The sequence below is a fragment of the Acomys minous genome, assembly GCF_964271855.1.
Source record: "Acomys minous genome assembly, chromosome: 8".
In the NCBI taxonomy this organism is placed as follows: Eukaryota; Metazoa; Chordata; class Mammalia; order Rodentia; family Muridae; genus Acomys; species Acomys minous.
The window spans coordinates 72,536,936-72,562,809 of record NC_140489.1 but is presented as its reverse complement, the minus strand read 5'-3'; the positions used below and the strand labels follow the sequence as shown (position 1 = coordinate 72,562,809).

At 43.4% G+C, this 25,874-nt stretch overlaps 1 protein-coding gene across 4 annotated transcripts in view; it reads left to right on the top strand.

The window, feature by feature from the left end:
• The window catches only part of DOCK4 (dedicator of cytokinesis 4), a 421,713-nt gene that overhangs the window by 382,344 nt on the left and 13,495 nt on the right, over positions 1–25,874 (top strand). For 3 of the 4 annotated variants that reach the window (XM_084791186.1, XM_084791188.1, XM_084791185.1), the window contains 10 exons: positions 458–544; positions 2,731–2,835; positions 7,114–7,255; positions 8,557–8,723; positions 11,335–11,421; positions 20,260–20,436; positions 21,228–21,311; positions 23,983–24,102; positions 24,440–24,561; positions 24,890–25,010. In XM_084791186.1, coding sequence (XP_084647312.1) covers positions 458–544; positions 2,731–2,835; positions 7,114–7,255; positions 8,557–8,723; positions 11,335–11,421; positions 20,260–20,436; positions 21,228–21,311; positions 23,983–24,102; positions 24,440–24,561; positions 24,890–25,010 — 1,212 coding nt within the window. The remainder of the gene's footprint in view (positions 1–457; positions 545–2,730; positions 2,836–7,113; positions 7,256–8,556; positions 8,724–11,334; positions 11,422–20,259; positions 20,437–21,227; positions 21,312–23,982; positions 24,103–24,439; positions 24,562–24,889; positions 25,011–25,874) is intronic. The other variant, XM_084791187.1, reaches the window with a different exon arrangement.

Genomic DNA, 25,874 nt, shown 5'->3' with positions numbered 1-25,874 from the left:
CAAAATATTAAACATTTCTTCTGAAAGTAATGCACTGATCTAACCAGAATCTAATGGCCCTCACAACTTGTAAGTGCATGTTAACCAAGCAAGGAGCCCAAGGTGCCAGACGTCACTTACTGAGCCTTAGGAGTCAATGATAATTCCCTATTGAGCACTGAGAGTCTGTGTAGATTCATGTATGTAACCATTATGAAACTACAGTTGTTTCCAGGGTGTGATGTGGCACAGAAAATCCTGGTTTTGCACCATGTACTAGTGAATATCATAAGGAGCTGTCATCTCCAACTTTCTGAACATTTTAATAAGTTACATGTTAGTTGAATGTTGCTTTGTGCTTAAAATGGTATTGTTATTACTTTAGATTGTTGTAAGGACTTAGCATCCATACCCTGACCTGGGCTAGACGTGCATAAATGCAGTGCATGCTTACTTTCATGTTATTGTCTTCACACAGTGTTGGGAAAATGGCATTATCTTGTGCCGGAAGATTGCAGAGCAGTATGAGAGTTACTATGACTACAGGAACCTGAGCAAGATGAGGGTAAAGTACCGGGGTGCCTGTGAGTCGGGTGTGGTACCCCTTTTTGATCAACTTCCCAGTGGGGCTGTAGGAAATCAACGCTGTGACCCCTCTTGGTATAGAAACTTGTCCTAAGATAAGTATTTTCCCTGAAGCATACTCAGCCACTTACACAGAGAAATAGCAGATGTGTTTTTTGATTCATATACAAAGAGGGAGCCCTCGAACTGTTCCTAAAGTCTACAATGCATAGTCTAATCCAGGATTAATATTTTAAGTTCGTTGTGTAAAATCACTGCACTGAAGAGCTTCTCAATCACACAAAAGTCTCTCTGACAGCATCCAGTTCTTAGTGCCTACAGTCTACAAAACAGAGTGGTAGAAATGGTTAGCTGGCTTGTGTTAAAATAAACTAGGGGCAAGTCCTTTGTGAACTCTCTCTGTACCTTCAGAAAGTTGTTCTCACTAAACCAGGTGCTCGGAGATCGTACTATTCCCTATTCCTGAGTCATTTATTTATATCTCCCTGCATCTAAGCTTGAACGAGTCCTTATTCTTGGGAGTAACAAGTATTTCACATGGTGACGAGTGCTGAGGTTCCCCTAGGTTTCTAACACAAGATCCTCTGCTCTTACGTATTTAAATGATATTGATATTCCCTTCCACTTTTGAGGCTGCCACTGGAGACGTGAGAGCAGAAGCCTACAGCAGCTTGCAAAGTCCCCTTGCACCACCACAAGCACCTTATTCACCAGCTGGCAGCTGACCTTCTACTTGCGCCATAATACCTAATGTCAGCGGGTCATTGATACTTTTCCTAGTTTGAAAATTAAAGGGAAAAACAAATCTCATTTTAACTTCAGTTCATCGTGCTGATGCTGTTGGAGCCCACAGCTTTATATAAGGACATTGCTGTTTAACATCTCCTGGCATCCTGCCCCTGCAACAGAAGCGAGGTTACAGTGTTTACCAGTGACAACCCTTGGGTGCCATAGTCACTAAGGTTTATATAAACCCAAAACATTACCCTTCATGCCAACTGCTCTTTGGGGTGCTGTTACTCGGGGATAAGGAAGCCTTCAAGTACAATATTAGTCTTTCCCTGGAAACCCCAGGGATAATAATACCACAAAAGGGAAGCCATAGCTTTGTTTGCCATCTAGTTTGAGCATTGTCAAAGACACACTTCAGAGCCTTTAGCCCAGACACCACTTTGGGCTCCACACCTCCCTTGGCTCGGGTTGGTGAGTTACCCCCATCTTGCCTATTCTTCATCCTGAATAACTGTGCAAGGAAGAAGCAAAGCCATAGGTGCATACACCTAGCACAAGAATCCTCCAGAAAGGCTTGGCTTCTAGTTCTTCATGGTAATTGCTACTTGATCTACACTATGATGACACAGACTTACAGAAATTGTCTGCTGTAGGCGTATTTGTTTACGCTACTCTATTTGAGTTCTTATATCTCCCACTCTCTCCACGCAAAACCCTTCCAGCTCCGCAACACCAGGTAGGAGAGACAGGGGGTTGGAGGACATTGAGTTCCTGTTAGACTACTTCCTGCTGGTTAGGGGCATCGAGTCCTTGGGACCAATCCAATCTTCGTCTCATCAGGGTATCACCAATTTTTTCTTGCCTCTTTTCACTCAACTATTTGACAAACCAACAGGAGCAGGAGCCAGCAGGAGGAACAGCCAGCCTCCTCTCCTTGGCCTCTGCTCTTTTTTATATACTCTCGAGCATCCCTAGAATTAAACTATCTTCAGCTGGCAGAATCACACCCCAGCCAGAGCAGCCACACGACAAATGGTCTGCTGCTGTAGACAGTCTGAAGCAGCCACACATCCCACACCTGGGATTAAGACAAAAACATGTTCACATAACATAACTGGGTATTTTAAGAAACCAAAACTCTCACCACAGTCATCTCTGGTAGTAACTCGCAGTAAAAACCTTGATCCTTTAAAGGGTCCTGCGAGCCTGTGTCCTGCGAGTTAAGAAGTATCAGGGAAACCAGGTAACCTACAAAGTCTGAAGTTTTTATTCAGAATGTGTTTACAAAGCTGGCTTGCTGACCCTCACGTGCAAGCATTAAAAAGGAATTAAAGTACTTGACCTGCACATAGCAGCATGTCCTTGCCCCCGTCCTTACCCTGGTCTGGCTGGAATGAAGGATGGAGTTCACAGACCTTCCCTGTGCCTTCCTAGATGATGGAAGCCTCTCTGTATGACAAAATCATGGACCAGCAGCGTCTGGAACCTGAGTTCTTCAGAGTTGGATTTTACGGGAAAAAATTTCCATTCTTCTTAAGAGTAAGTAATACACTACTTAGTTTTGTTTAATTCTTCCTGCTCAGATCCCCCAGTCAAGAACACTAAGGGATGGGTAGCATTCTATGACAAGTAACGAGGAGATGGCATCATGACATTTTTACCTTTTTAATTTGTGGAACTGTTACTCTAGAATGTTTTGTCTTGAACGATTTCTCAAGATCAAATACTCTACGCCTTCCTGAGCTTGCTTGCTTCTTGCAGTCTTCAGTGATTATGGCTTCCCCTGTGTGGTAGTCACTGCATCCACTGTGCAGCTTCCATAGTTGGCATTCGAGAATACAGAGGCGGGCAGTGGAGTTGCAGACTGTAGGAAGTAACAGAGCCACATTAAGTACAAATCTTACTCTAGAGCCATGGAAAAAGTGCTGTTTGGCCTTTTTGATGGCTTTACTAGAAGGTAAATATCACCCAGCAGAGACAGCTGACTCATTGCTAGTATAAACTGTTCCTGTAAAGAAGAATTTCTGGACATTGTGAGGTAGATATAGAATATGTAGTTCATCCCTCTTCTTTACACTGAGCACATAATATTTATATATGTGAGTAACCATTGGACATGTCCGTCCGTAACGTCCTCCATGTGTTAAAACACTGGTTAAAAGAGTTCACTTACTCACTCAGGGAACCGTGGAGAAGTGCTCTAAATACCTGATAAAACTGAATCAACTTATGAGCCAAGTGCCTCCATAATGTAACACTGGCACTTGGGAAGCTGAGGCAGGAGAATGGCCACAGCTTTACAGCCAGCTTTGGCCACATGGTGAGTTTCAGGCCAGCCTGGGGCTTCAGAGTAAGACTTTGTCTCAAAAACAAAACAAAACAAAACAAAACAGAGCCACTCACAGTTGTGTATGCCTACAATCCCAGCACTCTATATGATCATATACTGAGATGATCAAGAATTCAAGGCCAAGCAGTCACACACACACACACACACACGCGCGCGCGCGCCAAACTGAGTACATTACAACTTTAAATTTTAATATAAACATACTTCTGTTGAGTAAATCTTGTCATAACTGTAAACATATATGAGAAAAGACAAGGGGAGTAGACTCAGAGAAGGCAGAAGACAAAGACTTTGTTTATTGTTTAATCCTTAGCTTATCTGCCTTTTAGATAAAGTAAATAGATGATTGATCTACAGAATGGACCTCAAAATATCCAAAGACCATATGTAAATATTTAGATCACATGGGATGATGATGGTTATAGTTTGGTGGGTATCAATCAACTTGACCAGGACCTGGACCCTCCTAGGAGACAAGCCTCCAGGCATTCCTGTGAGGGATCCTCTAGAATGCTCTGCATGAAAAAGAAGAAACTAGCTTAGCAGGAAAATCCATCTCTCCTCTCTTCCTCACTGCGTGTGGACTGACATGTTGTCACCAGCTGCTGACACCCTTACTTCCCACCATGAAGTAAGCCCTCGTCCCCTGAGGAATAGCCTTTGTCAGGCTATTTCACCACAGCAACAGGAAACGGAACTCAGACAGCAAGTTGACATTTCTTTTAATTGATTGAAATGACCATGTTGGGTGCTACACACACAATATGTAAGATCTTCTTGTTGTACTTTAAAAAAAAAATGTACACAACATTGGCAATGAAAGAAACATCAATTGCAGATCAAAACAATGGCAAATGCAGAGCATTTGCTTGATTTAAAAATACTAAATTTTAGATGTGGGTGTCAATCCTGGTCTCTTGCCAGCACCCCTTGAAGCACACAGGGGCCTGGGGCCAGGCTCTCAGTAGACAGGTATTCCTTCCAGAACTGTGAGCAACATAAGGAACCAGAGACCCCCACAGCATGGCAAAGTGTGACTCTGATGTGGGCAAGGCTCCTCCTCTGCTGACACAGAGTCAAACAGTATGAAAACCTATATTTCCTTCCATATCATGCCAAGAGTTGGCTAATCTATTGTGAATTATAGGTATAGTGTTTGGAGAGCATAAAAGTTTTAGGGACCCCAAAAAATTTCTGATTCCTATAAACTGTAAGAAGAAAGCAAAATGACTTTTAGGTTGAAGGAAAATATAACAATACTTTATAAGTTATATGTAACATATTAATGAATAGCAGTATTGGTGTGTTTATCTCTACACCAAACCATCATGTGATACACCTTTTTATATTTTTATGGAAGAAGAAGAAGCCCATGATGGTAATCATGGTGAAGGCATACTAGGCACCCATGTAGCCCTGATTAAAGTCTGAGTTTAGTTGCAAGCATTCACTGAGCCATGCTAGATTCCTATCCACTCCATGTAATTACTGTAAACTGCACATAGGGCTAGAGAGATGGCTCTGGTTAACAGAACTTGCTGCATGCCCAGAAGGACCCTAGTTGGGTTCTCAGCACCCATGTCAAGCACCTCACAATTGACTTAACACCAGCTGCAGGGGCTCCAACACCCTCTTATGGCCTCTGTGGGCACCTATACAACGTGTGGCATACCTTCATAGATATGCACATATGCATATAACGTTTTTTTTAAAAAATCAATCTTTAAAGACAATGTTTTTAAAAGTTAGAAGTAGTTTAGAAGCACAAATTAAAAAGGAAGTTTAGAAAACACCAAAACTACATTGCCCAAATAGACCAAATTTTGTTTAATAGGTATTTAGAATAAATTGATGTCTATAATTGGTCTTTTGAAAAATAGCTGTTTTCTATGTAATTGTCATTTTTGTCAAAATGAAAGAGAAGGGTGCCCTCTCTTGGTTTCTAAGGAACACTGCAGGCTTCAGAATTCCAAGGAGTGCCTCCTTTTTAAATTCAGGATACATTTTTAAGTTCTAATGTGTTGAAACAGTTACTTTCCTCATATGAGAAATATTAACCCTTCTAACTGGGAGGTCTGCTTCTAGGTCATCACAAAAGAACTCTGAAACCACTTATATGCAAGTCTGTACTGCTCTGCTCTTATCCTCCAAAAAGTAGGAAAAACTCAAGAATCGTCAGGTGAGGGATGGACAGGCCAAATGTACATGATAGGTTACTGCATAGCAACAAAAACAAAAGAAGCATACATACCTACCACACGCTAAAGAATTCATTGAAGCCAGGTGCCCAGCATGGAGCTTTATTTGGTACAGGATTTGCCTAGCTTACAGGAAGCCTTTGGTTCCATCCTCAGCACCTCTTAAACCAGGCATGATTGGTGCACACCTGTAATCTCAGACTCCGGAGGTGGAGGAGACAGGTGAAGGCAGTGAGTCAGTCATAGAGTGGTGGTGGATGGGTGACCAGTCCTTGCACTATGGATCTCAGCTATAACTTGGCTCAACAGTTATAATTTTGTGGTCTTTTAACTAGCGAAGAGTGGTCCTCATAACCAACCAGCTATTGGGATACATTTTAAAGAACATTCTCATCTTTACAGCTCTCTGTCCCAGCTCAGATGGCTGTTGGCATTTTAAAATGTTATTTTAGTTATATGTAGGATGAGAGGTGCCACGGTGCACTTCTGGAGGAGAGAGGAAAACTTGCAAGAGTCAGTTCTGTTTCCCTCATCAGGGTCCCAGATACTGAACTCAGGCCATCAGGCTTGGCCAGCAATTTTACCCACTGAGTCAATTTTCTGGTCCTGAATGAGAGAGTCCTGACCTCTAGAATAAATTAATAAAATATAGTATAATATGACAAAACAAAACAGACAAACATTTAGCAAGGCTCTAAAACCCACTAGCCCCATCAAGCTGAACTAAGCCAGTTCTGGGGTGGAAGTCCCCGTGCCTTTGGTCGTTCCATACTCCTGAAGGCTAGAGTAGAGATGGCCACCTGCTGGCCCTCTCAGTGGAAGGATAAAGCAGATCTCACAGACTTTTAGATAAAAATGCAGTAAAATATATTGTTAGCTATCGTATTACTATGTTATGCAATTGGAGATTTGTATGTAGGGATTTGGCGTCTGTTTTATAAAAATCGTCTCCAACACATGTCTGTCAACATCTTAAGACACTTTGCCTGGTTCTTGTCTTTGATGCTCAGTATCAGGCCCTCTCCTCACCCCATGCAAATGAACCTGGGATTCAGAGCATGCTACTGGGTCTTGTGAAAACCAGTAACAAGTGAGGCTTTTGCCCTTTGCCCAGCATGTTTAATTCGTGGACATATTTTTCAGATGGTTCTGGTTTATTTTATCATTTTTATAATGTGGTGTGGAGCAGATGGTCAGTTATTGCCAGCCATATTCTTCCCTTTGTTATGTAATTCTAATTTCTTTTTTTTTTTTTGGTTGCCCCCCCAGAATAAGGAGTTTGTATGTCGAGGACATGACTACGAAAGACTGGAGGCCTTCCAACAGCGAATGCTGAACGAGTTCCCTCATGCCATCGCCATGCAGCATGCTAACCAGCCTGACGAGACCATCTTCCAGGCCGAGGCTCAGTGTATCCATTCCTGATGCGCTCCATTGGGTGGTACCTGCCATTAGCTCTGGGACATTGTCCTGCAAAGCTTGGCAGTCACAGCTCCCTTTTTCAACGGCCACATTCTTACATTCCTAGACCTCTTAGGTTTGGCTTAGTGCCTTCTGAACAAAATGTAATTACTCTAATTATTATCACAGTGTCCGTTGAAAAGACATGTCTTAAACATCTGCTAAGGAACTTTCTGCCTTTTAATTGACACTCCTGTGGACGCAGCCCTCCTCCTGAAGCTCCTTTTTATGGGGTTTCCCATAGGACAGTTGTCTTCTGACTTCCTATGGAAACTGCTTCAGTTCAAGGAAGTAGTAGCATTGTGTTCCCTACTGCACAGGCTCCACCCTCTTCCCCTTATACTTTAATTCTGGAGTGAGGAAAGGAAGAAAAAGAAGTGTCTTCAGGGTCCTTGGGAGGCTCTTAGCTATGATATTCTGGACTCCGACTTAATGATAGTATACAACTCACAGCGCCTCCCCGTGCACCCCACCCCACGCCCATCTAAACACAAAGGACTCAAATGGAAGTATGTAGGCTTTAGACAGAAAGGCAATTTACCCATCAGTTCTTCCTAAAGCCATTTGAAACCAGTGGTTTTACAGAGGACAGGGAAGCTCCCAGTGGCTGTTATAGAAATAATTTCAAAGCCAAAACCTAAATTCAAGAAAAATAAGAAAAATTTTCAAAGCCAAAACCTAAGAATAAGAAAATTTTTAAGAAGAATATTTTCTCTATTATCCTGGGAAGGAAGTAACTATGTAAGCAAAATAGTATTTAAAGTGGGAACTACGCCTAACCACCCTGCTTATCTATACTGGTTTTGGAGGATGGAGCCACAGTTCAGAGGTCACAGCAACACTTGCAAATCCTTGTCAGTGTTCTGGCCACTGCCTTTGGTCATAGTCTTATAAGGAGTTTCATATCATTATAAATAAATTTGAGGAACCATGACCAGACTAAAGATGTAAATGTCTCATGTACAAGATCTAGGTTACTGTAATTTGGAATGCCAAGCCCAGCTGTTTCTCCCCAACTCCACTAAACTAGTGATGTGTAAACCCCCAGGTTATGGAAATGCCAAGTGAATGTCCTGTCAGAATCCCGCACTTAGGACCAGAGTAAGGCCTGAAGCTGGAGGCATGCTTACAGGAGATTTTTCTTCTGGGCTGCTTTTAAACGACTTCAGCTGAAATGGAAACACCATATTGCTACCCAGACTGCCTTGCTGTTTGCCAAGTCAGGTTCCCTCCTTGACTCTTTAATCCTAGATTTACAGATATATGCTGTGACTCCCATTCCAGAGAGCCAGGAGGTGCTGCAGAGAGAGGGGGTTCCGGACAACATCAAGAGCTTCTATAAAGTGAACCACATCTGGAAGTTCCGCTATGACAGACCGTTCCACAAAGGCACGAAAGACAAGGAGAACGAGTTCAAGGTACCCTGCAGCCTCTGTAACCGGCTGCCCTCCCCATGTGCTTTCCTGGGCTGAGCTCTCTGAGCCTTGGTAAATAGTGACTGAGAACAATGCCATGTGACTGGAACAAAGGGTCTAGCAGTCCATCATCCTCATCACTCCCCAACTCTGCAGTGTATCCAAGTGATAGGAAACACTTTCCAAGCAGGAAGTGGCCCCAGCCCAGAAAATCTGAGCAGATCTGGGAGTAGGTCCTGAAGTCATTTTCTCTGTGGCTGTTCAATACCAGTGGTGCTTAGACTAAGCTTTAAACTCGTGTTTGAACACGGTGCTGGTGTCCATTCATGGTGAGACGTTGTGGGAATATGTATGTATTCTAACATCAAGGAAGCACAGAGTAAAGAAAAAAGAAGGAGCAGGCAAGGGAGAACTGAGAGGAGGCTGTGTGGGCGCGCTGTTGGTCCAGTGGAGAAGCGCCCTTCTGGATTCTGCTCTCTCTCGTGTGCATCACAACAGTGCAATTAGGTTTCTGAGATGACAACCAAAGTACAGGCTCATCTTAGCCTCTGCATGTGCTGGGGTGCTCCAGTGTACCTTGATAATTCAACATGCTACAAGTCAGAAAGGGCCAGGAGTTCTCACAGCCTCACTGGGAAAGGAGGCAGGTACTCAGAACTCACCTATGACCATCCCTTTCCTTGAAAACAGTGACTCAGCATTCCAACCTAAACAAAATTGCAAAATGAGCTGATTCCTGTAAGGGTGTTACTTTTGCAGTGCTCACAACAAACACTCCCTTCTTAAGCCAGGAGGCATCTCCTACCACTCAGTCATCCTTGCCCAGTGGTTCCCAGCGCTGCCAGTAGTTACCTACTGGGGTTATTCCCAGCCAAGGGGCAGAGGCAGTAGCTTTGCAGAATTCCAAGGAGAACGGAATAGAAAAGTGGGCCTTTGTAGAATACTTCATATGTGTTTACTGTGGGTCTCTTCAGAAATCTAACCACAGACTGATATATAAAAGCAAAAGATAGACTGGAACCAGCCACGTGCACCAGCAGCCTGCCCCCTAGCCTCTTCCTTCTCCCGGGCATTGATCAATAAAAATACCGTTGGGAAACCCCATGGAGATATTACTGAAAAGACCCACAATCATTTTCTAGTCCTGTCTGCATATTTCTAATTCTCTTTTCCTCCTCCCAAGCCAAGTAGAGATTTAATTAGATAAGGATACAGCTCTTTGGCCTTGCAGTGGCTTCCAGTGCTCACCCATGGATGTACTGAGATCATAGTACTAGCTTGTTCAGAGTCACATGCCTGTGACCTTTACCCCTGGCCCTGAAACCCATGTCTCCCAACTCCCTTTCTTTTGCTTTTTCTACTGAACCATTGTTCCTCCTGGCCAGCAATTTAATACTCAGTGGTCTAGCTGCCTTTGGGGGATGGGTAAGGTTAAATCGGTCTCTTTCTCCATACTTACAGCTTTCAGGATTTGGCTCCAAACTGAACCCCATTATTCCAAGCCTGTCCTTTCCACAATCCGCCTACCCACCCTTCCCCTTGGCTCCAGCAACACCCACCTTCTCTATTGTTTGCCTTACCCTCTCACAGGCAGCTAAAAGTCTGTGTGGGCAGCCTTCTGCCTGCACAGTGTCCCCCACCCTCCTCCTGGTGAACTCTTCACTCTGTAAAACCCTTCTTGCTTGCCTACTTCTCAGAAAGCCGCCATCCTGACAGCATGGATGCCTGCATCCCAGTGCACACCTTGAGCATCCCTCTCAGCCCTCTGAGCTTTTGTCTGCTTGCCTCTGACATCAGCAGAACCTGTCAAGCTCTTACCACACGGCCTCTTCCGTAGTCATCTCAGTAGCTGGTGGAAAGACATGCTCTTTTTGGTAACACGCTAAATAACAGTGATAAAGTATACATTCCAAAACTGGCTAATAAAAGAAAACCTTGTCATGTACAGTGGCTCATGGCAAAAGCAGCTGCATGTCACGTGTCCTGAAGGAGCTGGTTCCTGGTCAGAAGGAGTCCATCTTGAAGCACACAGGTGCCCCCGAGTCACAGCATTTCTGCTCATTACCAAAAGTGAGGCCCTGTGCACATGACGATAGAGAGGCGATGGGGCTCCAGGCGTGTGTGACCCGCCCAGCCCTTCCCCTAATCGGAAGATGGTTTTGAAGGAGTCGAGCATCCTTCTGAAATGTAAAGCCCTCCCCTTAATGACAGAAGGTTCAAGCCATGTAATCCTAAAGTCCTCTCCCTTTAGGTTAGGTCACTCTAACCTTGTCTCCATAGATTACACTGTTGCCTCTTCTAGATGAAGGTGGCTAAACCGTGATGAGTGACGAGGTTAGTCACATTGGGGAGAAAGAGCAGTAAGACTGGGTACAGCTTACCCTTGCACTCTGACCCTTGTTTTCGGAAGCAGGTGCTCGCTTGCTCTGCGTGAGGAGTCGTTTCAGGCATCTCACTGTGACCGTTTCACAAGTGTTCCAGGGAAGGCTGACGAGAGGCTGCAGGAACTAAGCAGCACCTGGTCAGATCTGTCCCAGCTCGAGGCCTGGAAAGAAGGGCACCGTAGGAGGTAGAGCCTGACGTCGTGTTGTGTTGTGTTGTGGTGTCTTTGCAGAGTCTCTGGGTGGAGAGAACATCGCTCTACTTGGTGCAGAGCTTACCTGGCATCTCCCGCTGGTTCGAAGTGGAAAAGCGTGAAGTGGTAAGGAGTGAAGTACCTTCCCAACGCCCCCTGCGCCCCGGTCGCTCCCCGCATGCCGAGCTACCTGCTGATTGCTTGTGCTCTTTCGTTCCCTGGGCTCCCTCACAACTCTGCCCGCTACCACCCAAGGCATTGAAGGTGGACGTTGATGTAATCCTGCTTCATCTTTCAAGCAGTTATGGTTGCAGCACGTAAAAACAAACGCCTGGTGGGGTTCTGAGTGACAGCCAGCGCTCCTGCTCTCCAAACTGCTGCATCTGTGATCCTCCTTGCCTACTGTGTGGCAGTCCAGAGCCCGCGGGGCAGCCTATTTTCTCACGTAATCATCATGTCAGAGTTATGCCATGGGTATTCCAAAGCCTGCTCTGTTGCTCTCTTCGAGCCTTGGTTTTCTGCTTGACAAAATGACGCTCATATGAAGCCCCACTCATAGAAAGCTTATGTAGGGTCTGTGCCACGAGGAGCCTGTGCTGTTTTGATCTTCAGGGAGGGGCAGTGAGAGGAGGAGCGGAGCAAGCCCAGCTGGAGCTTCAGGTAACCATCAGCGGATGCCATTATAGACTCTGATAACCACAGCTCTCAGGAATTCTCTGGTTGCCAGCTGCCTCCCCGTGTTCCACCCCAACGGAGAGAAATGGGAAAGGAGCTGATGGCAAGGCTGGTCCTGCACCCTTGTGTCTGTCTCTACTGCAGTTCAGTACGACAGCCATAGTATCTCAGCCTCACAGTATCTTTTCTTTCCCCTTTGACACATCCATTATGGCTCCAAGTCCAGTCCTTGGGTTGATCTAATATTCTATTTGAAATTAATTACATCAATTGTAAATCTGCAATGCAAACAACACCTCAGGTATGTAGCCGCTTATGTTGTCAATGAACAAATAAAAGTAGCTCCCGCCCAAAATGTCTTTACAGAAGGGTTTCCCCTATAAAAATCTCTCAGCATTGAAGACAAGCTTATCATGTTCAAAGCTAGAGGTTGAGTGAGTTTTTCATTTTACAATGCCAAAATTTGAATGCAGCTTCCTAGTTCATGAAATTATGTCAGTCCAGTTGCATCTTTGTGCGATCTGAGGGAGGGGTCTCCCAAAGCTGGTTGCTGGCATGACGTGCTTTAGTGCCTTTCCTAGAAGAGAGGAGGCTGCCAAACACTGTGCTCAGAAAGTCTTATTATTATGCTTCCTACAGAGTGGCAAAACCTCAACCCACGGCAGTGTTCTTAGTCATCCAGGCTACATTAATGATTCAGAAAGCCTTTTCAGATCCACACAGCCCAGAATGTTAGATCCTATGAAGATTCACCAATGGTCCCAGGAAACAATACACACACACACACACACACACACACACACACACACACACACACACACGCCATTCACAAAGACTAGCCTGCTGACAAACATAAAGGGAGAAATACTAAACACAGCCTTTCAAACCTCAGCTGCCTACTTTCTTAGAATATGTAATCTTATGTTCTAACAGAACAAGTCAAACTGGGCTAGTCCATGCTGAGTACAGCCTACTCTCAGCAGCCTCCATGGGGCTCTCTTGTTTCTGCTACCTGGAATGCGCCATGAACCATTAGAGTTGTTGGCTTACTGGCTGTGTTCTTGCTGTATAAGGACTTCAAGAACATAGTAGGTACTCAATAAATATAGGAAAATGAATGGAAATTTCTTGCCTACAGTGCCAGAATCTGAAAGACAAAAGATATCCATAAGTTTGGCTTCAAAATTCATTTGGTCATACAGTTCACGGTTAAGGAAGACTATACCTTTCCCCCACTGCCTATATAGAACCTTCCAGCACTAGGAACATGAGCCAACAGGGAGGGAAGCAGGCAGCTTACCTCTAACTTGATTCTCTGCTCTGTACAAGGCGTGTGGTGTCTTTAGCAGTAGGGTGTCATCAACTAGTTCTTCTGGGCAACCAAGAAGAATGGTGAGAGCTTGTATTGTTTGAGTGGCCTCCAGAGCATCTTTGACCAACAACTAATAAAGAGACAGCCCAGACCTGACACTGGGGTTTTGTTTCCTAACTCTTGGCTTGCAGCAGCCGCACTATCCAAACCTATGGGATAGCGCTCTCCTAGCTCTTCTTCACCTTGTTTTAAATTGCCTTAAAAAGTTGCCGGGCGTGGTGGTGCACGCCGTTAATCCCAGCACTCGGGAAGCAGAGGCAGGCGGATCGCTGTGAGTTCAAGGCCAGCCTGGTCTACAAAGTGAGTCCAGGATTGCCAAGGCTACACAGAAAAACCCTGTCTTGAAAAAAAAAAAAAAGTAGTAAGAGTCGATACGGTGTTTCTGTAGGTCCTTAGTTTTGGTTAGCCTTCCTCCTTCCTCTCTTGTCTCCTCTATGCACCCACACCCATCCCTGCTTAAACTTTCCAGCCTCACAATCCTCCCTCTCTGTTATAATATCACCTGTGTGTTGCTAGCCCTGCTCCCTGAAGGCATTCCCCACCCCAGTAGCCTTTTTTCATCTACTTGCTCCTGCAGGTCCTCCAGATTAATTACACAAGTCTGGAGGTCTCAAGCTAGGCTCTACATATGAGAGAGATCATGCAGTAGTTATTTTTCTGAGCCATGGTATCATTTTTCCCCAAGGATTTGCCTTCAGACTTCCCAATTGTACTTTTCTCTACAGATGAATAAAATACACTGTGTATATGTGCTGCATTTTCACTATCCACTCATCAGTTGGCGGTCTTTAAGGCTGACCCATTTCTTAGGTACCGTGAACAGAGCAGCAGTGAGCATGGTTGAGCAAGTGTTCCTGAAGTAACATGTAGAGTCCTTTGAGTACTTGGTCAGTAATGTGGAAGTTTTGTCTCTAGGGTTTTTTTTTGAGGAACCTCCACACTGATTTCCATAGTGGCTGCACCATATTACTCCACCAACAGTGACTAAGGGCTCCTCCTTTCCCACATCATCACTGGTGTTTGTTGTTATTTTGGTTTCATAATGAGAGCCATTCTGAGTCAGGTGAGATGGAATCTCCATGGAGATTTGATGTCCCCCCCCCACAAGAGGGAATTCACACCCAGTCCAGTATGCCTGTACACACACACACACACACACACACACACACACACACACACACACACACACCAAAAGCCATGCCTGAGGAGGTTTTAGAGCTAAACTTACTTCTGTTAGCTAACCTGTCATGTTGCCGTGCTGCCTTCTAAATATTTACAGTTAAATCTATATGTAAGTGCTATTTCCATCTTTAATCAGAGAAGCCGGGCTGCAATAAATAGTGACTGCAGAGGCCCATGGCTATGCAGGGTGCTGGCTCTCGGTAACAGCTGGACCCTCAGCCCTAAACAGGACATTTGTACTATTCCACTAAGGCTCAGAGAATGTTGCAGAAGCATGCAAGATAGGAAGAAAGGCTGCGGGGTGCTGTCTGCTGGACCCAGTACAGCCAGTGCACTTGTGTGCTGTGGCTTCCTGTAATGAGCCTACGCAATGCTGTACCCAGATCACCAGACCACCAAAAAAACCACCAGGACTGATGCAATATACATGAGAACCTTTAATCGACCCAGAGCCTGGCTCTGACCAGTCACCAGCACAGTGGTACCCAGAAAGAGCCCTGATCTCTGTGCTGAGAGTAAATGTATAGGTTCCTATCCCTCCCAAAGCCCCAAAGCAGGGGAGTTCCAACTTGGCAAGCATCTATTGGTTGAGTAACATAAAAAGGTCTAATGTCTAAAGTGACAAGACCAAAAAAGGCTCCAAGACTACCATGGCTTAGCTTTCTTTGTTTTCTTTGTCCACTACCTTATCCAGGGAAGTGTTGGTTTCTTATTAACCCTATCTCCAGTGGGCAGGAAGGAATGTGGCCATAAAACTGGGTCACTGATCAACTCTATCTCCAGTGGGACCCTTCTCCTCAGTCACTAGGCAATGCTATTTCTAGTGGTGCTGCTCTTTGCAGCTGGGCAGATTATCTCCTGTAGGCCTGTTTCTTAACCTTTGCCCCAGTAACCCTGAAATCCAATTTTAGTTCTTCTGGACTGATAGGAAATGGGTTTATGGAGCCATGCCCCTCCCTGAGGCCCTAGAAATGGACTCTAGGGAAAGACTAGTCATTCTTCATTTGAGTGCCTACTGAGGAGCCACTAGGCCCAGTAGATGCCTCCAAACCCATGATCACACAAATGATCTTGGTTAAACTCAGTGGGTCTCAAAAAAACAAACAAACAAACAAAAAACAATAATAAAACCAAAACAGAAAAACAACAACAATGTGGGAAGGGTACTCTTAGGCAGGATGGAATAATAGGGTTGTGAGGGAGATTAGAAAGGGCTGTGTTTGTAGTCATCAACATGGACTTTATATATGTATAAAATTGTAAAAGAACAAACTCAAAGATATCTATGTATCTATCTCCCTACCCAGAATCCCAGGGCTCTGCATCAGTCTGCTAACAGCGCCATCTAGTGTTTCATTACTGCCCTACACGCCAGGACTAGCCTGTTTGTAAGAAGCCTCCTCCCCGTCCCCTTGTTCCATAGTCCCAGTGCATGGGAGCCAGTGACCCTCTAAAACTTAGTTATATCACACAAAGATAGAGAATATGTATAACAATCCTAATTTTTCATCTTCAGCAGTTAGAAAAAGAACCTATTTTTCTTTATCTGCACTTCTAACCACTTCTCACACTATAATTTTGTAACAAAAATGTGACAATACAAAGTCATCCATAACTGTCTCATATGTGTATTTATAAACAACCAGATCATTATATTTTAAATAATAGCAATAATGTGATGAGTATAAAACTTATAGTGTTCCCTTATGCCTCACCAAGAGTCTGTTTGATTTCTTTTCCCCTCTTTGGTTCTAGATGTTCATTTCAGTTATTGGCAGTGTCTCCTAAATACTTTTTGTCTACATGTTCCCCCTTGCATTGCTTTTTTAAAAAGATAATTTTGTTGAAGAATCGCAGTGGGCTGCCTTTTAGTGTTTCCTTCAGTCTTGACCCAAGTGGGGTCAATTAACATGTTTCTCTGTGGCCTGCGTTTCTTCTAAGTTGGTAGTTAAGCCTGGAGGCTTAGTAAGCTTGTTTGTGCAAGACTATTTCATAGACATTTTGTGCCTCTTTCTGACTCTCTTCTTCCCTCCCCTCCTCTTTTCTTGTGATGATAGCAAGAATAATTGATAATCAGTTGTTGGTCCTCATCACCCAGACCTCTTGATAGTTTAAGGGATTAAGGTACTGATATTTGGAAGCCAGCAGGATAGCTCAGTAGGTAAGGGTGCTTGCCACTAAGCCTGCAAGCCTGACTTCAACCCCAAGACCCACATAGTGGAAGGAAAGAACCAACTCCCTCAAGTTGTCTTCTGACCTCCATGTGCACAGCATGGCACTCACAGATGCACACCCGTGATAAAAAAAATGTATTTTGATATTTTTATCATGTCTTTATTCATTGCAATACTTCTATAAAGTAATAATAATATCTGTTATCAAATACTTTCATTACTGTGAGATATAGGAAAGGAAATATAACATTCTATTCAAATGAGTTAAGTCTTTAGCACCCTGTGGGAGTAACAAGAAGGCTGCTTGGATTTTGTTTGATTTGGGTTTTACTAGATCAGAGATAGTTTTGTGCTACTCCACGGCAGCTATTATTATTAAGTTATTCCTCTTAATTTTATTGCTTATTTTCCATTACTTAATGATTGCACTTGGGCTCCTGTTCAATTGCCTCTTGTGTCCTTTTACTTTTCAACAGAGATGTTACTGTTGAGCCAGTCAGACAGGACTCTCTGTTCCCTCCTGGTGTTGAACTTTGTTAATAATTTAATGTGGTCCAGATGCTCTGGCACCACAAAGAGACTATCTGAGACTAAAGGATGATGCACCACACCTTTCTATCTCACCGCAATGGTAACAATCTAGAATAACATACGAAAGTTATAAGTGGGGTTGGCAGGGCTCCGCAGTTTAAAGTGTGCATTAGGAGACACTGCGCGCCATGTTACAGAGGCTTAGCTGCAGACCTCTCACTTCTCTTAGAGTGTGGGCTTGTCTCCTTGAGAATTCCTGCTACTCTGCTACTAACTCTCTACTGCAGGCCTCCGTAGAGTGCAGCTCTCCCTCCCAGCAGCTATTCTTAGTCCATTTCCAATGGGGGGTCAGTCTGCTAGGAGAAATGACCTGGCCGCCTGTTTCCTTTTCAGTTCCCTCCAAGGACCTTCTTCAGGAAAGGGCGTGGATGGGCTGCAGCCCAGCTGCTTAGTGTTTTCCTCCCAGACCCTTCCTTGCTTTCTGATCTCACAAGGAAACGTGGCAGCCTGCGTCTTGTTTACTTGTATTTGCCGAGTGATGGTGAAGATTTCCTGTCAAATGTGTGTTTACTCATGCTGGTTCTTCCCAAAATAGGAATAGCCCATTCCTTCCCTGTGTTCCGTTTTATCCTGTATTGTGACTTACTTATACTTTGTCTCAATTTACATATTGGGGATATTCTCTAGTGTTCTTGTATTTTGCACATGTTTATTATGTCTTATGCGATGTTCACAAAGTTGTTGAATTAACAGTGTTAGAGATTATAAAAGTGAAGACAGATTTTTAATTTTATTGTAGTAAGACCAACTCATAAAATTTCTCCACTTTAAATGCATAGTAACAGGGCTAGTAGTTCACAGCTGTGGAGTAATTGATCTCTCGTTCTTCCTCCTGTGAACTGAGGGGCTGTGTCCTCTCTTGCCCACCCACCGCTCCTAAGTGATTCTCAACCTGTGGGAGTCAACTAAGACCATTTGAAAATGCAGATGTTTACAATTTGATTCATAACAGTAGCAAAATTACAGTTACAACATAGCAATGAAAATACTCTTACAATTGGGTGTCACCACATCATGCATTGAACTGCATTGAAGGGTCACAGCATTAGGGAGGTTGAGAAGCACTGCTCTAGAGGCACTGTTCTGTCCCGGCTCCTGAAGATGGCTTGCTTTTTAACTTGGAGTGATTTCGAGTCAGGCTTTCCTTTATGCTCTAGCTTTTCCACATATTAAACGTAGATTTAATATCACAAATGGTTTAAAACTATTCATCCCTCCCTGCTGGTACATCTTAGGGCTTATGTACCTCTCCAAATTACAGTGACAGTTCTCTGTCACTGGCATTTGTGGTATGAATTTCCTTAGAGAAATAGCCACTATTTCACTAGTTATCACTTATTTATGCTTTTCTAAACCAGCCCACTCAGTTTTGGTTAACTGTGTGTACTCTGTAAAGATTTATTTCATTCTTTCAGTGTATTTGTCATATTTTTCCATTGACTAAGTATCAAAAGTACACTTTCCATTACTATATGTTATTCCACTGTATAAACAGACCACAATATATTATATGTAGTTTCTTGTTGACAAACAGTGATTTAGGGGAACAGTTACAAACATTTTTGTTCATGCTTCCAGCTCCATTTTTTTTCTATATGTATGCCTATAAATAGACTTTCTGGACCATGAGATAGATAAAGCTGTAAATAAAATTATATTTAATGTACATCAGAAGATAGATGATAGATCCTGCAACTGTTTCCTGAAGATAATGAGGCAGTTTGAACTTCCACCAGCAGAAGAGGAGCTCGGCGCTCACTGTCACACTCTCTTGCTATTGCCACACTTATTTTTACCATTTGAGGGGGCATTTTGTAGTATGTCATGCTCATATTGTTCTTCGTGTTTCCTCACACACGATACTCAGTACCTTTGCAGATATTTACTGGCCATTTCAATTTACTCCTCTCTGAAATTGCTGTTTCAATCTTTGCCCAGTTTTTCCTGGGTTCTTTGCTTTTTTTATTTTTATTTTTTTCTGGCTTTAAGGTCTTGTATATTCTCCAAATGGGTTCTTTGGTGATTATGCACCTTGAAATTATTTTATCATGTCTTCTTTTATATTACTTTTGATAAATGTTTATTCTTAATTTTCATATACTTGAGATATTGTAAGATTTGTCAGTATGGTCTAAGTGGGCTGTTCTTCTACTTTGCTTCTCTAACTGAAAGAGCAAGTGCTTAAGTATGCTTCCTGTAAGCCCAAATTATTTCATTACTAAGAGTTTGGCAGACCTCTTCAGAGAGAATGTCAGTGACATTAACAGCACAATGCCATATATTGGAAAAACACTTTTATCATAGTCACAATTAGGTCCCCTGTAACAACCCAGTAAGTCATTATGATTCTATTTGGCTGTGCACCAAGAAATAGATCCTGGAATGTACGTGATTATCTTGTTTTCTGTAACTCCCAACTGTGTGCTATCCTCTGCCACCATATGGTGCTGTTATAAATGCATGCGGAGGTCTGCATGGGCATATGTCCCCTCTCTCCAATGGGACTTAATGCTCTCTGACACCAGAAGATCTGCTAATGTATCTCTGTATTGCCCATGCTGCTTTATATCAAATAAATACCAGACGGGTGAAACATTCATCCTTCAGGGTCCATCCAAAAGGACATAAAAACATGGGATGCTTATTGCTGTGATGGTATAGAATGGAAAGTTGCTGGTCACCCAAACCACTCTTCCATCAATTGACATAGTTTACTGCCGTATTCACACCTCACTGGTGAATGGGTAACTCGACTTCTACATCCTTTCCTGTGCTGTGGGATGGCTCTGGGAAGAGACACTGATGGGAGCCACTAGAACCATAGATGATTCAGAAGATGGGCCTTCTGCTTTGTCTGTCTTGTGTGCTCTCTCGCTCTCTATTCCTCCCTCCCTCCGTCTCCCCCCCCCCCCATCTTTGGTTTTGAATACCATAGAAATCAGTAGATATTTACACTCATGTGCTTTTCAGGTAGAAATGAGTCCTCTGGAAAATGCCATTGAAGTGTTAGAAAACAAGAATCAGCAACTGAAGACGCTGATCAGCCAGTGTCAGACGAGGCAGATGCAGAACATCAACCCCCTGACCATGTGCCTCAATGGAGTCATAGATGCCGCAGTGAATGGTGGCGTTTCCAGGTACCAAGAGGTGAGGACTGAGGGTCACTGGAGGCGAACTTGTCAGTGGAGATGCCTTCAGGTTTTATGAAGGAATTTTTCCTTGTGCAAATATGGGCCCATTGTCAGTGACAGATGACTTCAATCAGCCCAAATGTAGTCCTTTGTAAGCCAGAACAAATGTGTAGCTAGCCATTTGTGAAGCTCATGTAGTCCATCTTCATGGTAAGGTACTTTAAGTGTGTGTGCTTGGGATGGGAAGAATAAATGTGGTGAGGATATCAGAACATTCTACCTTGCCTGGCTCTGTGTGTCCTTCCAAATACCCACCTAGAAGCATTTGTCTAACTAAACTAATTTGCCTGATCAAAGAAGTTTGTGGGCATAGTCTTGGTTGCTTGGTTGCTTGCTTGGTGATCCTCCATGTGAACTTTTTATCTGTTTTTTATGATGAGAATAGATGGAAGACCATCTTGGCCACTTGAATCTTAATTTATTTTATTTTAGAATATATTTTTAGAATATATTTTAGAATATTTTAGAATATAATACCTATAGTTTATTGACTTGGGTCTCCTTTTTATTTTTACCAGAGATGCTTAGTTCCAGGCTCAGACTTTCTGAATGTTGCCTGTGACCAGCTGTGCACAGTTAGGAATCACTCCATTTCCCCCAAACAAGTTTCATAGTCATGCTGTTTCTCTATATATGCTAAAGCCTTAGAAAGTAGTGGTGGTGGTGGTGGTGGTGGTAAGAGTAAGAGTACCTTTCACTTCCATGGTAACTCTCCCAGGATAGCCTGACTGTTCTTTCTCTTCTTAGGCATTCTTTGTCAAAGACTATATTTTAAGTCATCCTGAAGACGGGGAGAAGATTGCACGGTTAAGAGAGCTGATGCTTGAGCAGGTAGGCCACAGAAGCAAACATTCTACTTTGCCTGGCCCTATGAGTCCTTCCAAATACCCACCTAGAGGCATTTGCATGAACAGCCTAAGTGAAGTGGCAGTCAAGTTGGCAGATTCACTTCTAACATATAACCAGAAACTGGCTAATTCCTGCTCACTATCCCTACTTGGATCCAAGAACAAACTTAACAGTTTGTCCCCCTATAAGTACCGTTTCACATAGTCTCTTTGAATGTCCCTTGCTAAGGCTTCCTGCAGACTTGTTGCTAGCTTATCACTGAAAATTTCATGCTCAAGTGAATTCAGGCCAAGTCAAGGCCACGGATCAGTACATGAATGAATGTGATTGTTAGATGCATGCCATAGTAAGGAGTAGGTCATCAGTAGAATTGGCTCTGCAGCAGTATTGTGTCTTGTAGATAAAGCCTAGAGGTTGCATTAAGTGGACAAATTAGGTACACTTGTCATTTTCTGCTTCAAAGTAGCATAGTTTATTTTTATTTGGTGCCATCAAGATTAAGTGTTCTGTTGCTGGCTCTGCCTCTGTTGATAGTTGCCCAAAAAGGATTTGCAAACCTCTGAGATGGAAAGCATACTTGGCAATCTAGATTAAACAGGAAATAATTTTGTTCCTATGGAGAGTAGAGTATGTGTGAATGGAACAGAAGTATTTCTTCCTACTTGATAATATGAAATTAGTAAACAAAGCATGTTTTTTAGACTGGAAGACAATGGGGTTGTCTTAGGTTTTAGTCTGTTTATGGTCTATAGATAATATCCATAAAATAATGACACAGGGGAAGGATAATGACAGGTTCATGGATGAAGGCAAGGACTAGTTCTAGTGGATCAAAGAAAAAGGACTTTGACCTACAAGACAAATAGAGAGTCAGATAAGTTCCCAGTGTGGTTATGGCTGGCACACAGATGCAGCGTTGCATAAGGATTTTAGCCTTGGTTGATTTCATAAAAACTCTTTGAGCATTGCCTGAACTTCACCTCTCAAAAGTATTCTCCTTCAGATTATGTCTTTTTGCCTGAATAGGTTCTTTCCCCAGAACTAAAACAGAAGCTCAAAGTTAAGATTTTCAAGAAAATAAAATTTAAGAGGCTTTCCTATATCATGCCTGGTGTTGCTCATGGGACCCATTAGAAAGAGCTGTGGCCAGGAAGTGTGGTGTCTCTGTTATAGCACAATTGAAATACGAGCCTATCGTGTAACCTTGGGCATGACACATCTTTCTGTGGGACCATGAGTTGGGAGCTAGATTGGAGAAGCCACCATCCTTCCTGGATCTCTGTCTAGTTGACATGGAGATATTGTCAACAGATACATCCAGCTGCCTAATCCCACAGGAGTGGCTTCAGTTCCAGAAAGCCACTTGCCCCATGGTCACCATCTTCTCAATGCCCCACTTCTAAGACTAAGGGGAAAGTATAAAGCCTGGCCATTTGGGTCCACACAGGACAACTTTGACATAATAAAGTTCCTAAGAGGCCCTGGGCTTGACAAGAGTCAGCCAGCTTGCTATACAGTGCATCTTTCTTCTCTGCTTCTGCTTGATCCACAGGGAGGGAGGGAACCCCAGACTCCCCACAATGGCCTTCCTAATCTCCATGCTTGGCTCTCTTCCCTGATGACCCAAATTACCCTATCCGAGCAAAAGAAAGGCAACAGCTATTGGAGAAGTCTAGCATTTGCTGCAGTTGGTTACAACTTTTGGGTCCCTCCCATCTCTTCATCTTATAGGACAGTCTTTCCCTTTATGTGTCAGATATCCTCCAGTGTATCCTTGGTGTTCAACCCAGGGTGCTTTTCTCATTAGAAAAGGTGTGGCGGGGAGAGGTATCCAGAGTGGAAGCTGCTGCTGCAGCCCCATGCTCTAGCCCATTAAGGTCAGACCTGTCTGATCATCGGCTTTCTACAAAGACTCTTGGAAAGCTGCAAAGATGCAAGCACGTGTGGTGTTGCATGGCTTGCTTTCATCGCAGACTGAATTCACTAAAATGCAGAAGATAGCTGCCATTCCAACCCAAGAAGTCTTATGCTGTTGATGGTTGAACAAAAGAAAGTTGCATGTTTATGCTCATTTCCTTTTGGGACCTTACAGAAAAAAACAAATCTTTAAGGCAGGATCCTTTGTTATATTACAGTAAGTAAACAAGAATAATATTCATAAAAAACAAGAGAAAGCACAGCAACTGCTACAAAGTTCCTGTTTTGTTATTCTTTTCTCCCCTAGAAAATTTGGAGAATCTCTAGGGGTTGGGAGGCTGATGTGAAAGAGGAGGTTTCATCCTGAGAAAGATTTGTTGGACTCTCCAAACAGGAAGCAGCTTCTGCCTCATTCTCTACCTACGCTAGGAAGGGGTGTGGGGCCCAGGGACATATAGCCACTAAAGAGGGTTATCATTAAAGATATGCGATACACAGGAAAGGAGCTGGGGGAAAGTGAAGCAGGAAAGTCAAGTTCAGGGAGTCAGACAGACCCAAAGGCAAGTCCCCACTTGTTACTTATTACACATGAGACTGTTCTGCCCTATCTTCTCACCTGTAGAGCAACTAGTCTTCCCACCGTTGGATGTAGGAGGTTAGCAACCATGTATGGTCCCCAGCAAGCTCCCATGAGAAGTAATCACTGATGTGGGCTTTTCCTTGTGTCTTTATCAAGGCACAGATCCTGGAATTTGGGCTGGCCGTGCATGAGAAGTTTGTACCTCAAGATATGAGACCCCTTCACAAAAAGCTGGTGGACCAGTTCTTTGTGATGAAATCAAGCTTTGGGATACAGGTATGTGCTGAGAGGCCACAGTGGGGCAATGTAACCACTGCCACTGCTTTTTGTGTCTACAAATGAAGTATCCAATAGCGACATCTTTTGGTTCTTCTGCCACATTGCAGATTTGCCTAGGAGCTTCAATTACTACAATTGCATCTCTGTTGTTTGCCATATTTACCCTTTATGAAAACAAAACAAACAAGGTCAATGTCTGAAGGCTTAACAGTACTGTCATTTATAATGGGTACCTATGTAAAGATTTCATGATGTTACGAGTACATATTTGGTAGATTAAAGTACCTTATAGATCAGTTGCACTAATAAAATGTGCTCTTGACCTCTTCTTCAGGAGTTCTCTGCTTGTATCCAGGCCAGTCCTGTGCATTTTCCTAATGGAAGCCCTCGTGTGTGTAGAAACTCAGCCCCTGCCTCCATGAGTCCAGATGGTACCAGGGTAATTCCTAGACGCAGGTAAGTCATATTCTGAATTACCTTACACTTTGCCAGCCCTGCAAGATGATCCAGAATGGTTCTCTCATTCTTTATGGTACAATTTGTCAAATTCTCTATTTCTTAATGAAATAGTTAAGCCATGAGGCAGCTGCAGACATCTGCCACTGGTGAAACAGCAACAGCATGAGAAATAAACAAACTCAAAACATTCGATTATAATGAGGCAAACAGGAGACAACAAAGCGGGATGTGTCTTTTTTTCCCTTTGGTTTCATGCCATGCCGGCATGTGATAAAATACAGTTCCAAGACTGAGTTAACGACCGTGTTTTTCCCCCCTGAAACAGCCCATTAAGTTACCCAGCTGTGAACCGGTATTCCTCGTCCTCGTTGTCCTCACAGGCCTCTGCCGAAGTAAGCAATATTACAGGGCAGTCAGAAAGCTCTGATGAAGTCTTTAACATGCAGGTACTTCATTAGCTTTTTGTCCGCTCGTGTTTGTTCTTTTTCTGTCTGCATCATGAGAGTGTCTGTCCATTCTCCTGGGCTCACAAAGAGACCTACAAGCAAGAACTTGACCTAAGGACCAACCTTTGAAAAACTCTCAGTGTTGCTTTGTTGGCCTTGGGAATCCACAAAGATGCATCTCTCCAACGTGCCCGCCATTTTAGGACGTATAAAGCAAGCAGTAGAAAATCCCAGGCAAGCTGCCCAGGCCTAGCTTCCAGACTGGCCTTGGCAGGTCTTTGCTTCGTGGATCCTAGATTCTTACAACATGCTGCTATCCAGTAGCTGCCTCTTAGTATTCCCAAGGGGCTCTGTATGAGTTTCCTTGTGGCATAAGGCCACATTATAAAATTTGCATACTTATATAGGAAATTTTTCTATAATAAAAAAAATGGAAGAAAATACAGTTTTCTTGGCAGAATTTTTGAGCTCGTGGGAGTCTTAAAGCATTTTATTTTAGGATGGTAAAACAAAGCTGAGTTTCCTATCACTGCCCTTGGAAACGACTCCCGTTGTATACCTTGAACACAGCTTTGAAGAGAAGGAGAAGGCAGACTGTGTGCCTTTTAGAAGCGCTCATCTGGGCCAGCTACGTGGCTTAATGGATAGAGCACTTGCCGCTGCCTAGCATGATGCCCCGCGTAGTGAAAGGAGATAACTGACTTTCGCAAGTTCTCTGAAAGTTGTCCTCTGACTTCTACATGCATGCCATAGCACATGCATGCTCACACAGGAGAGGAGCACACGTGCACAATCTACTAATAGACGGAAAGTTAGAAACTTGCTCCTATTTATGTGGCCAAGACTAGAAGTGTTTCTTTTTAT